A 15,069-nucleotide genomic window follows, 5' to 3' on the forward strand; every position below is an offset into this window, starting at 1 on the left:
AACTAGATTATTATTATAGAAATAAATAATAAGCTTTGCGCAAAAAGTATTATAAAATAGTATATCGAATAGGCCCTATTTAAAATATCCCTATTACTATAAACGTAATAGCATAATTATAAAAAGAGCCTCTAAGATCCCCTCTCTTAGGGCAACTTCTTAGCGTTTATTTACTAATAATACGTAGACCCCGAGACTTAGGAACGGGAATACTATAGAAAGCTAAGGATAAAGAGGCTAAAAGAGGGCTAGACCCCTACTTAGTTCTTCACTAAGTAATTAGCAATTTATTATAACCTAAGTATAAAAAATATAAAGAATTTAAAAGTAGAGGTATACTAGTTCTTTTTTAGACTACTATCTTAGCTATAGGACGATCTAATTTATTATAAGGTCTTAATTAAGAAAGCACGCGATATAGCCCACGAGGCTAATAAATTATAGTCGTTAAATTGGTAAAAGGGTAGCGACTAGTCGTAAAAAGATAGTAAGAAAAGGCTATATCCGTTATTAGAGTAACTGCGTTAAATATCCCCCTTTTATAAAAAAAAGAGCAGGGAGAGCTTTAAAGGGCTAGGCTCTAAGGACTCGCTAGGAGTAATATTATAAAAGCTATATAATAAAAGTACTCGCGCCGAGCCATCGTAGAAGCGTTATAATAATAATATTAAGTACTTTACGTATAATAAGATAGGCTATATATTTAATAAGTACTAAAAAAATAAGTCGGGAAATAGGGGCGATAATAAGCTAACGTACCCCTAATCGAAGCTAACGTTAATAACTATTTAACGGGTTATTACTAAGCCGAGAGTTATAAAGGTCGACTCGTTAAAAAACGAGTAAGCGTAAGTAATATACTTAATACGCTTACGCTAAGTATTAAAAGGGTATTAATAAAAATAATTATAAAGGGCAGGGCAATAGTTTTACGAGGTATTACCAAAAGGCTAATAGAAGTTAATATAGATATATACTCTAAAATAGACATTATTAGCACTAGGCTCGTAACCTACTTAGGGTTAACCCCGGCTACTACTATAGCTCCCTTATTAAGGGACTTTTAAGGTAAAGCCGTAGGCTAGGGGAAAGCTTACTAGTTAACGCTCTTCCTTATTAACTACTATAAGTAGCTAAAGAAGATTCGGCAACTATTCGCTATAGTTAATAAGGATAAAAAAATAGTAAACCTCTTATTATTATAACTATCGATAAGCTAAGAGGGTATTCGTATTAATATAGCGACGAATATATAGTCGTATAAGCCTATCTTAGTCGCTAAACTAAAGGCGATAGCTCGTAATATTATTAAAAATTATAAGAGGGCGTATATATTATATATCGCTACTATAAAAAGTATCGCGGGGGTAACAGAGACTAAACTACGAGGGGGTCTATTACTAAAACTTTAATTAGAAATAAAGACGTTTAACGAGTAGTTAGTAAAGGGACCGTAATTATATAGTAGGGTAGAACACTTTATCGACCTAGTTCTAGGTACTAAACTATTATATAGTCCTATTTATCCGTTAAATAAAAAATAACTTAATAAGCTTTGCGCGTATATTACTAAAAACTTAGTAAACGATCGCATTATACCTTTAATTAATAAGGCTAGGGTACCGATCCTCTTCGTACTAAAAAAGGATAGCACGCTACGCCTCTATATAAACTACCATAAGCTAAATAAAATAACTATAAAAAATCGATACCTACTACTACTCATTAGCGAGCTCCTAAATAGGCTTCGCAGAGCGAAATAAATCTTAAAAATAAACATTAAGGATGCCTACTACTATATCCAAATTAAAAAAAAAGACCAATAAAAAACAGCGTTCCGGAGCTAATATAATTACTTTAAGTATACTATTATACCTTTCGGGCTAACGAACGCACCCGCAACGTTCTAAGTATATATTTACTAAGCGCTCGCTAACTTACTAAATACTTACTATATAATATATATAAACGATCTAATAATCTACTTAATAATAAAGGAGTAGTATACAGAGGATATTAAAAAGGTCCTCCGACGTTTACGTTTATATAGGCTTTTTATTAAACTATTAAAGTGCTCGTTTTATTAAAAGAGGGTCGAGTTTTTAAGTTATATTATTATACTAAAAAGAATCGAAATTAACTCGTTGCGAGTACGAACGATTACTAATTAAAAGGCGCTAGAGTCTATTAGGGATATCTAAGTATTCCTAGGGTTTTATAACTTCTATCGGAAGTTTATTACTAAATACTCGGGCATCGTTATACTGATAATAGTATTACTAAAAATAGAAAAGGGGTAGATAAGGGACTTTTAGTAGACTAAGGAAGTAAACGAGGCGTTTAATTAATTAAAAGTCGTTTTTACCTCGGTAACTATACTTATATACTAAAACCTATAACGTATTATACGGGTAAAAACCGACGCTTTAGTTAAAGCTATTATAGTAATCTTATTATAATAAGCTAATAGAGAATAGTAACCCGTTACTTATTAGTTATAGAAACTTACGAATACGGAATAATAATAGGCTACGGGCTAATAAAAACTACTCGCTATAATAAAAGGGCTAGAGCACTAGGCTTACTACCTCTAGGGCTTTTTATAAAAGTTTATAGTCCTAACGGATTACTAAGTACTTAAGGGAGTAATCGGCGCACCGGCGCGGGACCTTCGGGGAAGGCTTGCGAAATAAGTATATAAACTATTAGTATTTAACTTTAACTTAGAATACTAGCTAAGGAAAACGAACCTAGCGGACGGTCTATTTAGAAAGCTAGACTATATAAAGGGAGAAGTGTTTTATAAGGACGTCCTCCTTATACTAACCTAAAAGCTACGTCTTATTAATAAACTACTACCCGACGTTTAGTAAAGGATAATTAGCTTAAAAAAATAAAATAATATTACTAAGGTATACGTTTAAGTAGTTAAGGCCTCCCTTCGCAATCCCGGCTAGATATCGGCTAGCTCTAGGAACGGGGAATCCTCTCCCCAATATTAGTAGCGTGTTATAGAGCGCACTAATAAAATAGTAATAGTTATTACTATAACGACTTAAAATAAAAAAGTAAGAGAGTTATTAATAAACGCTTATTAACGGTTTAGTAAGGATAAAGAGGAGTTAAATAAAGCTAGGGTTACTATACTAAAATAGTATATTTTACGCCCCGTTATAAAAGAGCTTATAAAGGGCAAAACGGCATTCGCTTCCTATTTCTCGCTAGAGATTAAGGAGCTCGTTAGAGGATTATAAGCTAAAGACGAGTTCTATATATTATAATTAGTAAAAGTTCGCGCTACGGCTAGCGAGCTAAGAATATATTCGCTTAATAAATAGAATATACTATTTTTTAAAAAAAGACTCGTTATTCCTTAAGTAGAGTCTCTTTAAATAGAGATCTTTTGCTAATACTACGACGACTATAGGGTAAGTTATATAGGAGCTACGAAAACTCTCGAGCTAATCTAGAGGAAGTTTTACTAAGAAAATATCTAATAAGATATCTAAAAATACGTTAAGAACTATAAGTATTATTTAGGAGTTATAACCCTAAGATATAAGCCGTATGGGTAGCTATAGTTACTACTACTACCCTTATACTTATTTTAAGAAATATTTATAGATTTTATTACGGGGCTGTTACCGAGCGCTCATAGTAACGGCGTAGAGTACGATAATATTATAATTATTATTTATTATATAATAAAGTTCGTAAAGTTCTTATTTACTATTAAAATACTTAACGTAGTATAAATAGTAAGTATTTTATACCGGGAGGTTAAATATAAGTTCGGTACGCCTAAAAGTATTATTACGAATAGAAATAAGCTCTTTATAAGTATATTTTAAAAAAAGTTCGCTAAGGAACGAGTAATACGTCGCTAACTATTTACCGCGTACTACTTATAAATAAATAACTAAATAAAATAAACTTATTAAATATTAAAAAAGTATTTAAGGATCTACGCCGAGGGCTTACTAAATAGGTAAGTAGCGCAGCTAAAAGAGGCTAAGTTTATATATAATAATAATTAATACTCTATTATAAAAGTATCCCCGTATATAGTACTATATAACTACTACCCTAAGTACGTTAAATATATACTTAATTATAAAGCTATAGTCTAGGGGGTTTAGGAAAGGGTTTAAAAAATTAAGGAGATTAGGGCCTAGGCTATGCGAGCGTAAGTATAAGCTTCTAAGAGCTAAGTAGCTTATTATAATAGAAAATATACCCTAAAAGAGTTTAATCACAAAGAGGTCGTTAGCCTATTAACGAAAAACATATAATTTAAGAATAATAAACTAATACTAAGATATATTAAAATAGTAATAGCTAAAAGGGTAGGGAAATAAGCTTACTAAGTATATTTACTAAAGTAGTATTAGAGAATATATAATATTTTCCTAGTTTCCTAGCTTAAGCTATAAGGAAATTACTAAATAGTTAGTAACTAAATAGCAAATCTCCCGGAGTTAAAAAACGAATAAGACGTTTAAAAAGTTAAAAAAATCGTCGCGATATAAGGCGAGGGAGGAAACTTACGATATCTCGTTAAATAGGCTAAGTAGCTTACTAAGTATAATACGTAAGAGCCTATTAAGTATCTTAAAGGGGTAGTAGAAGTAATTAATAAATTCGAACGCTATAAGAAAAGGGTATATATAAAATAGAATAATAAACGTTAAGTTCGTAATAAAAAGTTACTAAAAATAAGTTAGTTAATAATATACTATAAAACCCTTTTTATTTAGCTAGCGTAATCCTTAAGAAAAAGATATAGTATTATAGCCCTTAGTAATACGTTACTAAGAGATTGCTAAGATCTAGCTACGCAGGGGGAGTAACCTATATAATACTAATAATAATAATAGCGGCTCTAGCGTATACTTCTAAAGCTTAATAATTGGTAATAGTAATCCGCTCGGTAAGTAAAAAGCGGGGAGGCTTCGTATGCATACTTAGCTAACTACTTAAAATAAGGCCGTTAACCTTATTAATACTATAACGGGTAAAAAGGAGGTAGTTAAAGTCGTATAGAGTATTATATATATTAGTAATAGCGGTTCGCAGAGCGTTCGCTACCTAGTTACTATTAGAGGCTATAATAAGAAGTATAACGGGAGCTATAATAAGAGGCATAACGGGAGCTATAATAAGAAGCATAACGGGAGCTATAATAAGAGGTAAAGTAAGAAGTAAAGTAGGGGCCGTAACGCTATTATTATTAGTAACGGGTCGGGGATAGGGGACGTTATTTAAAGTAACGCTCTCGTAGTCCTAGTCGAGCTAGGGGACCTTAGTAATATTAATATTCGTAAAGAACTTAGTAACGTCGAACTACTTATTACGACCCGCAGCTTTAACTTTAATATAAATAATAACCTCGTTAAGCCGTCGCAAAGCCTTTACTTAGAGCGAGAGGAGCGTAATACTAACCTTATTAAAATTTAAAGTAATACGACTAAGGGCTAGGGTACCCTCGTCTATACTAAAGAGAGCGTTATAAGTAGGGATTAGTAAGTTATTAATATTAAAGTAGCGGCGCTTATTATAACGCTAAGAAAGAGAATTCTTTAAGTTATTACTAAGCTCTTTAAATTTAGTATCCTCGCGCTAGGACTTATTAAACTTAAACCCGAAATCGTCCTACTCGTTATTACTATTAGGAATATAGTTAGTAATAAGAGCACGCTTCTTAATAAAAGTCCGAGTCTTAGGACTATAGGAAATAGGGGTAGCGCTATATATAGTAATAATATAAATAAGTACCTTATTCGCTAAGAACTTAATAACGCGTTTATAAAAAGTAAGGAAAATAGGAAACTCTTAGATATGCGTAATAATAACGCCCTTAGGAGTCTCTTTATAATACTAAGCTAGAGTATTAAAGTTATTTCGTAGAGCGGTTGCACGGCTATTATTATAAAAATAAGCCGGCTAGAAGCGACTAAGGTAGGAAATAATCTTAGTCTTATTATTAATATTAAGGATACTAGCCTAAGAAAAGAAATCTAAGTTAGTAAAAAGAAAATTCGCCGAACGATTACTAACGACTTACTATAATTAAGATTAATAAGTTTAGATACTCGTAGTTAGTAGTAAGCTCTTAGAGAGTAGCCTATTTAAAATAGACTTTCTTCGCTTTATTACCTACTAACGGGTTAGTAATATAAGTAGCTACTTTTTCCTATGTGCTAATAATATAACTAAAGGTATAAAGAACGCGGCCGCGCTTATAGGAGTTAAGGCTGCCTTACTCCTCGGTATTATAAAACTCTATAAGGGTATTTTAAATAAACTAAATAGCGCTATATAGCTCCTCGGGAACTTAAAAAACATCGTTAGTTAATATTTTAGTAACGGATTAGCGAGGACTTAACGACTTATAGTAGAATACTTCTTTTTATTAATTTAATAAATAATATACTTAGTAACGTAAGCGCCGGCGATATAAATAAGCTCGTCGATATTACGATATAGACTAGCTAAGTAGCGTATATAGGGAGTACTACCGCGGAGACTATAAAAGCCCTTTTTAGGATTATACTCTATATTAAATATATCCTAAATACGCAAAATAGTAGATATTTCGGCAGATACTTAGTAATAGTATAGCGAGAGAGTCGTAATTAGGAAACGATATAAAATTAGAATATTATAAAAAGAAAAGTATAATTATATAAAAAAGAATTCGCAAAACGGTTACTAAATAAAAAGAAAGAAGAAAAAGTAAATACGTAACTAGTAATAAATAAAAAATCTTTTATTATAATTAATAGCTTAGTAATAATAATAACCGCGAGGTTAAGCGGGCTCTTATATATTACGACGGTCGGAATACTTTATTACGAATATATATTACTAACTTAATAACTAGTTAGTGCGCTATTACTAAATAATAATAACAAGGCATCCGTTAAATAAGGAGATAGGAGCAATGCCTTGTTCCTAAGTAAGAAAGGATATTATTAACGCCTTACGGAATTTATTACGAATAACGACGTTAATAGCTTTATTATTAGTATTAAAAAAAGATATTACGTAATGACTTTAGGGACCAAAGTTACGTAAAGGGGGAGTAATTATAATAGATTTAGGATATAGCTAGCGATAGGACGCTAATAACTTAGTAATTAGTATATGGATCTTATTACGAAAGAACTTTTTAAAAAGCAGAGCCTTTATAAAGGACTCTGTAAGCTTTAGTTTTATAATATACCTATACCTACATTATAGCCTCGCTAGTTAAGTGCTCATAGCCTAATCTTTTACAATTCTCTAAAATAATTTATTTTAAAATATTAAAAAAGCGCGCTATTAAACCTCTTATAAGTATATCAATATAAGTAACGGAATTTTTTATAGCTAATTAATAATATAATACTAATTAAGCTTTATAAAATACGCTTAAGGTTTATAAAAAAAGGATAGGATTAGAGGAGCTTATATTTAAAAAAAACTAGATTATTCTTTTAAATAAGTTATTTTTTAATAATACTCTTATAAAGCGTTCCCTATTATAAAATATAATCTAAACTATAATACTAAAGTGCGCTTTTATTTAGTAAAGTCTTTAAGACTATATTAATATAAAATCCCTTAATATAAATAACGTTCTAGAGCTTTAGATTATAAGTTCCCTTTTTTTTAAGTCTATTTAGGATACCCTTTATAATATAAATATTATATATAATAATAAGTAGTATAATAGTTCCTAATTTAATATAGTTTTTATTACTTAATAATATATAACTCTTAAGTTTAAATAAGCTCTTATTATTAATTAAATATATTATTTTATAACTATTTATTACCGTATTTTAAAAAAGGAAGTAAGTATTACTTATAAGAGTACTAAAAATTACGTTTATTTTTAAGTCCTAACTCTTTATAAATATAATAACTACGTAGCCCTCGTTTTAGTTTATTAATAAGCTCGCTATAAGTTAGTTAGAGGATCTTTTTAAAAACTTAAGTTTCTTAGGGGTTTTATTGTTCCTTAACTAACTAGCTTTCTTAAGCTTATTATAAAGTAATTTCTACTTACTTAATTTAATAATAGCGAGGACTTCCTTTACATAGCTCTTTAGTATTCGTATTAATAATTTATTAATATTTTAATTTATAAATACCTATTTTAATTTTTAATATACTATAGGGCGCTACGAATATATATAATTATAAGGGTATATAACGTTACTCTTATTATTTATATTATTAACTAAGTTAGAGCGTTTAGTAAAAATAAAATAAGCCCCTCTTTAATTTAAAAATTATTTAGTATATACGTTCTAAGTTACTAAGCTAAATATATATATAATCTTCTTAAGGGTCCTTATATATATTTTAAAAGCTATTAATTCGCTAAAAGTTTTATATATACGTTAGCTTTATATAAAGTTAAGTCTAAACTTAATTATAACTAAAAAGTTAAATATAGCAATCTCTTTAATAATTTCTAAAATATTATATATTTTAACTTAGAAATAAGTAAATTATTACTTTTTATATTAGTATTAAGGGTTAATTCTAGTCCTCGCTTTATTAAGGGCTTATTAATACTCCTCTTAAACTACATTCCTTATTATTAGTTCGGGGGGTATAAATTCCTATTTTAGATATTTAATAATTCGTTATATATTAAATTTAGTACCGTTCTTAATAGCTTTTTAAAATACGTATTTATATAATATAGTATTAACTAATTTTACTAATTACTAAGTAAGGACTTTAATATACGTATTAATAATATTACGTTTATAAACTATAAGTTACTTATATTTAGTATTAAGCTCTTATTATTTCTAAATACTCTTAAGTATATAAATCCTTTTTATAAATATAATATAGGGATAGATTTATTTACGTAAAGTAAATAGTATAACTAGCTTTATAAAAAGAAACCCGGCTTCGTTTTATAAGTTACTTATATTTAAAAAAGTTAAAAGGTTCGTACTAAGAGTTATATTTAAAAACTATTAATAAAGGATTTTTTAGTTTTTTTAGTCGTTTTTAAACGCCTTATAACGGGCTTAATAAGCTCGTAATTCTTTTTTATTATAAGTCGTAACTAATTATTTAAATTCTAAAAGTAAAATAAGCGCTATAGAAGGGTTAAGAAATACGTTAGAATTTAGAATATTTAAGTTAATATATTTCTAAACCTTAATACCCTTATTTATAGTATAAAATATATTAAACTATTTAATTTAACTATTATAGCTAGTTAATTTAGCTTAAGCTAAAGTAAGTATAAGTAAGTCGGTTATTTTAAAAAAATTATAAGAATTATATTAATAAGTACGTTATTATAATATAAGATCTTAACTAAGAGCTAGGCTTATAACTATTATGAGTTATAATATATAATAATAAGTATATAGAGTATAATAAAAGTAGCTTAATTATTAAAATAGAAAAAAAAAAAAAGGTTTATATATACGATATCTAAGATAGATACGTATTTTAGTACGTAACGGGCACTTTGTGAGGTGCGATTACTATCCCTATTACGTAATAAGAACTCAGCCTCGCCGTTGTGAGCGCCGTGAAGACCAACGTGCTCGCCACGGACGAGGTACTGGCCGTTGGGGATGGTCGAAGGGACGGTGAAGTGGACGTTGTCCTCGCCGTAGCTGCACCACGCGCCAGTACGGAGAGACTCGGCGTTGCCGGCCTTGCAGAGCAGGGACTGGGAGACCTTATACCAGGTCCCGGTGCCCTTATCGGAGGCCGCATTGCTGACCGGACTCATGTAGACCTGGGTGGGGCCGGGGTGAAGCATGCCGGTGCCACCGAAGGCCTGCTTGAGGCCAACCTTGTCGCCAGCCTTGACGGTGAAGACCTTTGCGGCCGCAGTGGCCCCCTTATTGCAGGAGAAATCGGCATCAGTCGGCGAAATAGAGCCCGAAGGGATATTTTTGAACTTGGTGGGCATGTAGCTGTTTTGATGCTTGCGGATGTAGGTGTTGTCACCACCCTGTTGAGCACCGTTGACGAGGAGCTTGTCAAACGTGTAGTGAGCAGAGGCCGAGGAGACCAAGCCAAGGACGGCGGAGAGAACAACAGTGGCCTTCATATCTGCGATTGGAGATACGCGGAAAAGAATGGAATGACTTCAAGTCAGGTAAAGAGTGAATGATAAAGAGAGAGTAGGAAGAAGAATGATAGGATAGTCACGTTGGTGTGCTGTGCTGAGTTTAGAAGCCTGTAGATGCGATCAGCACATGCCTTATATAATGTTGAGTAGAAGTATTAACCATAGCACACACACACGCACAAGTAAATCAAAATTTGGTTCACGAAGTTGAGGCTAGACATGCTTGTGGAGCTTAGCAGCAGGATGTAGGCGCCCATTCCGAGCCAAGAGTTCGGTTTAGATTGCCAACAGAAAGCGGCAAACGCTAGAGCTCGGATGAAATCCCTGCTTTAGACAAAAGCTCTAGCAAAATCCTCCAAACACGCTACGGTAAGCATAAACGACCTGCTCGGGATCGATTTTGTGGAGAAAGCGAGGGAAACCCCTGAGCGCCGATGTGGCCTTCAACATGGGTTGGTTGAGATTGCATCTATAGCACTGACGAAGGGACTTGTGATTCAGTCACTTCGTCAGCGGACACACGAGAACGGTAGGAATCAGCAAGTGCCCATAGGATTCACTTTGTAGGATGATATGGAAGCCACTATCGCTGCGTCCAGAACGCGCAGGACTGTAAACTTGGAAAAGAAGTTTCATCGCAGCTCTGATGTGACCCTGGCGATAACACAATGGCCAAGCCCCTAGTAATTCAATCCCCAAAGGTTCAGAGACAGTGCTACGGTCACTGACGAGCTGGAAGGGACGTTATGGAGTCCACTTCCCATCCAGGAATTAGGCCTGGACAGAATTCTTGGTGACGCCCCCTAAAATACCTAGGTGGCCATTCCCGTCCTATGCTTCTGATCCTTGCGATTGGAAGAGGGTCATATACCGTACCTCGATACACAAATGGCAAGCGAATGGTGGCTAGTTTCAGCGCCTTGTTGTGTTTTCCTCCGTCATCTAGAGCAACTTGACAGCAACAAGCATCTATTGGAGTTGATGTCAGATGATATGTATTGTACGCAAGCTAAAAGTTCTAGAGACTCCAGATAAACCAGGGAAGTCTCCTGCCCGGAACCGAGCGCTAGCTCATGTATCATCGAATCTGCAAATTGAATCATAATATCCGGTCATGCGATTGGAGTTGCTGGGCGCGAATGGTAAACGGAGTACATTTATGATGGGCCACGGCGTTGACCTTTGAGTTGAAAACCGGGCTCGTATCTCAAACTAGAGCGATCAAATTTCTTGATCAAATTCTTTGACCCTTATGAAACGTTTGAAGCTCAAATAATTAAATGAATGTAACCCTTAATTGATGCGGAAAAGAGTCATCGCGCATGCGAACCTCTCGCGCCTCGGAACAGCCTGAGTTTCGGGGAGTGGGAAACACAGATGATGGTTTGTTAACGGGAGTCGATAGGATCTTACAAGGCGTGTCTGACCAAGCGAGGACCTTTCATTTGGAAATAAGCCCAGTGATAGGTCCGTTTCTATGCCAGAGCCTCGAATACGGAAACAGGTGGCACGGCTGAGAAGTTCACAGAGGATGGAGGGCTCTGCGGGAGAGACGCAGGATGGACGCCGCTCCAGGGCTGTTAAAAGCGGCTAAAGTGCTCGGAAGACCCTAAGTATCTGATGTTGGCGGGGACCTAGGGAAAGCCGTTAAAAGTCGCGAACGGTTCGGACTATTCGTAAAGGCTCGTCAATCCTCGGCACCTATCCACAAAGTAAGGAGTCGGCATGATCCGCTCTATAGGTGAAACCTGGGGCTTGAAATCGAACCACCTAGTGCCTCTAGCAGATTTAGTAGCAGTTGTGATTTGACGACATGGCTGTTCTAATACGTGACCAATGTTTTTATCCCTTCAAGGCCATGCCGAGTGCGACAGGGTAGCAGTGCCAGGCCACCATATATTGTTTTCCAGGGCTTATTATGTCAGAATTAGTCAATGTAGCATTTTAGTCGAGACCAGATGTTTTTCTAGTTTCGGCATGCCATGTAAAGTTTTGTTCCTGCTTAAGCCGCTAGATTCTTTGGCTAATTGTGATCAACTTGATGGTTGGCATTGAGAACGCAGTAGAGCATACTCCCAAAGCATCTGGAAACAGAGAAGAACCCCAGATCACTTGAGATGGCGCTGCCAACTTTGGCGATTTCCAATCGTTGCATCCAAGCCGCTAGCATCCTCATAAGGACTCTATAAGGTATTCAGAGCATGCAGCTCAATCTAGAAACCACTTGACGCACCAGGGTTTTATTCGCAAACAAATGACTCCCAACTGTCAACATCTGACCCTACAAGCTTGGCCGTACGAGGCCATCGGCATAGCCTTTTGGTTCTATCGCTTCCATCTGCGGGCGATGTTCCCGAAAGGGCTTCAGGATCCTTCTTCTGCTCCACCCACTCGACTAAGGCTTCGAGGGAGTTCTGTTTCCCGGGAACGTGAGTATAACTCGAGGCACCTCCGCAATGGCCACCACCTACATAAAGAACCTCATTAATCGCGCGCTCAAGGAAAGCCACATAATGGCGGCTACCAATCTAAACTTACCTGGAACCATAAATAAAGATAACCACTCATCTCGATCGCCACCTGTCACCTGACTGATCTCTTTCAAATGATCAATGGGCCAGGTTGCCGCATTGAAAGGGTCGGCCCATCCTTGCGTTACAAGAAGCTTTCCTCCCCTGTTCTTGAAGGAAGTCAGGTTGGGACTGACGGAGTCAATCAAGCTTCCAACCTTGAGATCCAGCGCATCCACATCGCTAGCCCAGTCGAATGTGCTGCCATTGTAATTCAAGTCGTCGAATACCATGTTTTGCAGGAGAGGAAGAGAGAACGAAAGGGACAAACGACCCTCCTGCATCATCCATTCCGACTCACTGCCCAGACCAAACCCAGGGTAGATGCTGGTATTGCTCAGGGAATGGCGGGGTCCCGCGTATATATTCTTGGCAGCTGTGAGTTGTTCAGATGTCAAACAATGTGACGAGTTAGTAGCGGGCGTCGTGCAAGCGAGCTTGTCCAAGTCAAATGTGCATGCAAGTGGATTCTCGAGGACTCGGTCCTCAACACCGTCTAGCGTGTCGCACTTGTCTAACACGGCATTTGCGATCAAGTCGAGTGATCCTTGTGGCAAGAACGAAGCACCCTGAGAGGTGTTAGCAGTAACTACTGAATTTCATCCTGGGCCGAGAGATATAACATCATGCCCTTCAAGAGCAGGCATAGACTTAGAACAGCATGAACTTACCAGAGTCACCTGCTGGTTCCACAGAAAGGACAGCGCCAGATGCGAGTACCAATTACCCGGACAGCCGGCAACAATGCCGTCGAATAGCTGAGGGTGATACTGAGCAAGTGCAAAGCCTTGGGCTCCACCGGTCGAACATCCCTTGTAATAGGTATGTTGCGGAGACTTTTCATAGTAAAACGTTGCGATTTCTTTCGCTACAGGCGTGAAGAGCGCGATAGAATTGCGGATCCATGCAAGGACTTGATTCTGGTCGTGAAGGAACGGCAAGTAGATGCCACCTGGGTATGCATCGCCGTCGTTATTATCTGAAGCAAGATGACCGCTGTCCCCCCCCGAAGTTGCGAAGCCCTTGTTGACGTTTTCTAGCATTGAGGCATAGTCGATTCGACCAGCCAAGCCGCCATTGCCTGTCCACTTATTAACCAAGATCCCGGATCTACTAAATGATCTTGCAGCCTACCGACAGCTAGGAACTTGTCATTATACGCGATGCTTTCTGGAAGCCAGACTTCAAAAAAGATATTATTGTTTACCGGGTATGGAACGCTGCCGTTGACACGACAGAATGCGACTTGGTTGAAAGTTCCAGATACGTTGAGCGAGTGAGTCGGTATGGAGCTTGTCGTAATTACTCCGATGTTGCTAGCGAGAGATGCGATCAAGGTCGGTAATGAGTCGCATTGTGTGCTAAAATTCGCCTTTGCCACGCTCGTAGTAGGCAGAAGCCATAACGCCAAAGTCATTGCGGATAGCATGATGCCAATTATGAATTTACTGTCCCGTTGTTCTCTACGGACAGTCGGTCTGGAACACCTTGAAAGACTATGCGCATCTTTTAAAGATATGACAACGCGCCAGGGCGGCGGCGGTACTTTGCCATCGTCATTGCATGTGGAGCTGCCAGACTCATTTGCCGGCATCTTCATCCGCTGATCGGGACATGGATCCATCTCTTCATCGAAGAAAGTATCAACTCGACCGAGTATCTGGGACCTCTTTCGGCCTCGGCGCCGAAGTTGGTGATGGACTATGGACGAGGACGAGAGGGGCTGTGATGGAAATCTGTACCAAAAGATGTTGACTGACCAGTCAGAATGGCTGAGGCATACCCCACGGGGAAGAACTGTGAGGGTTACAATGAGGGGAATCTCTGCAGCACTCGGCCGGCGGCGCCGAAATCCGAGCTCAGAGTCCACCCTGGGAGTCGAGACTCGAGGGCAATCAAATACGACCCGCGATCTCGTCAATCGCACATGACATGTACAAGGGGCGAGAACGGGTTTATCCCGCACTTTCTAGCAATATCAGGGGTTGTGGAGGCATTTTGCCCCCAGACCTCGCGTATTGGGGACGTCGTTGCGTTAGATGGCACAGAAAGACACGTAGCCTCGATCGCTGCAGCATACTTGTTGACTTTGAAACGCATTGAGCCGACTTGTGACTGGTGAGTTCAGGATACAGGAACTACAGTTGATAAAGGGATTTTCCCGTGGACAATACGTATGAAACCAGAAGACACCGCTCTCCACGGAAGTCGTCATGAGTATGTATTGCCCTGAATCATTTAGCTAAATCCAGCTACTGGGTCGAGTGCCTCAGTAGTCAACTTTTCGCCGCCACCCGACTCTCCCAAGACAACAAAGTAAAGTGCTGTCTTTCACCTTTCTTGAAACGGTCGAGGTGGGCAGACGATGGGAATCTCAACGCAAAGGAAGGGAAT

General features: G+C 36.8%; 3 protein-coding genes across 3 annotated transcripts; all 3 read right to left on the reverse strand.

The window, feature by feature from the left end:
• Nucleotides 1-9,242: 9,242 nt before the first annotated feature.
• Nucleotides 9,243-10,084, reverse strand: CLUP02_02812 (fungal cellulose binding domain-containing protein; the record flags this gene model as incomplete). Its single annotated transcript, XM_049281840.1, has 2 exons — nucleotides 9,243-9,247; nucleotides 9,520-10,084. The coding sequence occupies 2 exons, from the start codon at nucleotides 10,082-10,084 to the stop codon at nucleotides 9,243-9,245; spliced, it is 570 nt and encodes a 189-aa protein (XP_049138983.1).
• Nucleotides 10,085-12,572: 2,488 nt separating this feature from the next.
• CLUP02_02813 (tannase and feruloyl esterase) lies at nucleotides 12,573-14,275 on the reverse strand (the record flags this gene model as incomplete). Its single annotated transcript, XM_049281841.1, has 3 exons — nucleotides 12,573-13,244; nucleotides 13,347-13,756; nucleotides 13,810-14,275. The coding sequence occupies 3 exons, from the start codon at nucleotides 14,273-14,275 to the stop codon at nucleotides 12,573-12,575; spliced, it is 1,548 nt and encodes a 515-aa protein (XP_049138984.1).
• A 435-nt stretch (nucleotides 14,276-14,710) lies between these two features.
• Nucleotides 14,711-14,890, reverse strand: CLUP02_02814 (uncharacterized protein; the record flags this gene model as incomplete). Its single annotated transcript, XM_049281842.1, has 1 exon — nucleotides 14,711-14,890. One exon carries the CDS (start codon nucleotides 14,888-14,890, stop codon nucleotides 14,711-14,713), a length of 180 nt encoding a protein of 59 aa, XP_049138985.1.
• Nucleotides 14,891-15,069: the final 179 nt, after the last annotated feature.

Source organism: Colletotrichum lupini, chromosome 2 (assembly GCF_023278565.1).
Source record: "Colletotrichum lupini chromosome 2, complete sequence".
Lineage (NCBI taxonomy): Eukaryota > Fungi > Ascomycota > Sordariomycetes > Glomerellales > Glomerellaceae > Colletotrichum > Colletotrichum lupini.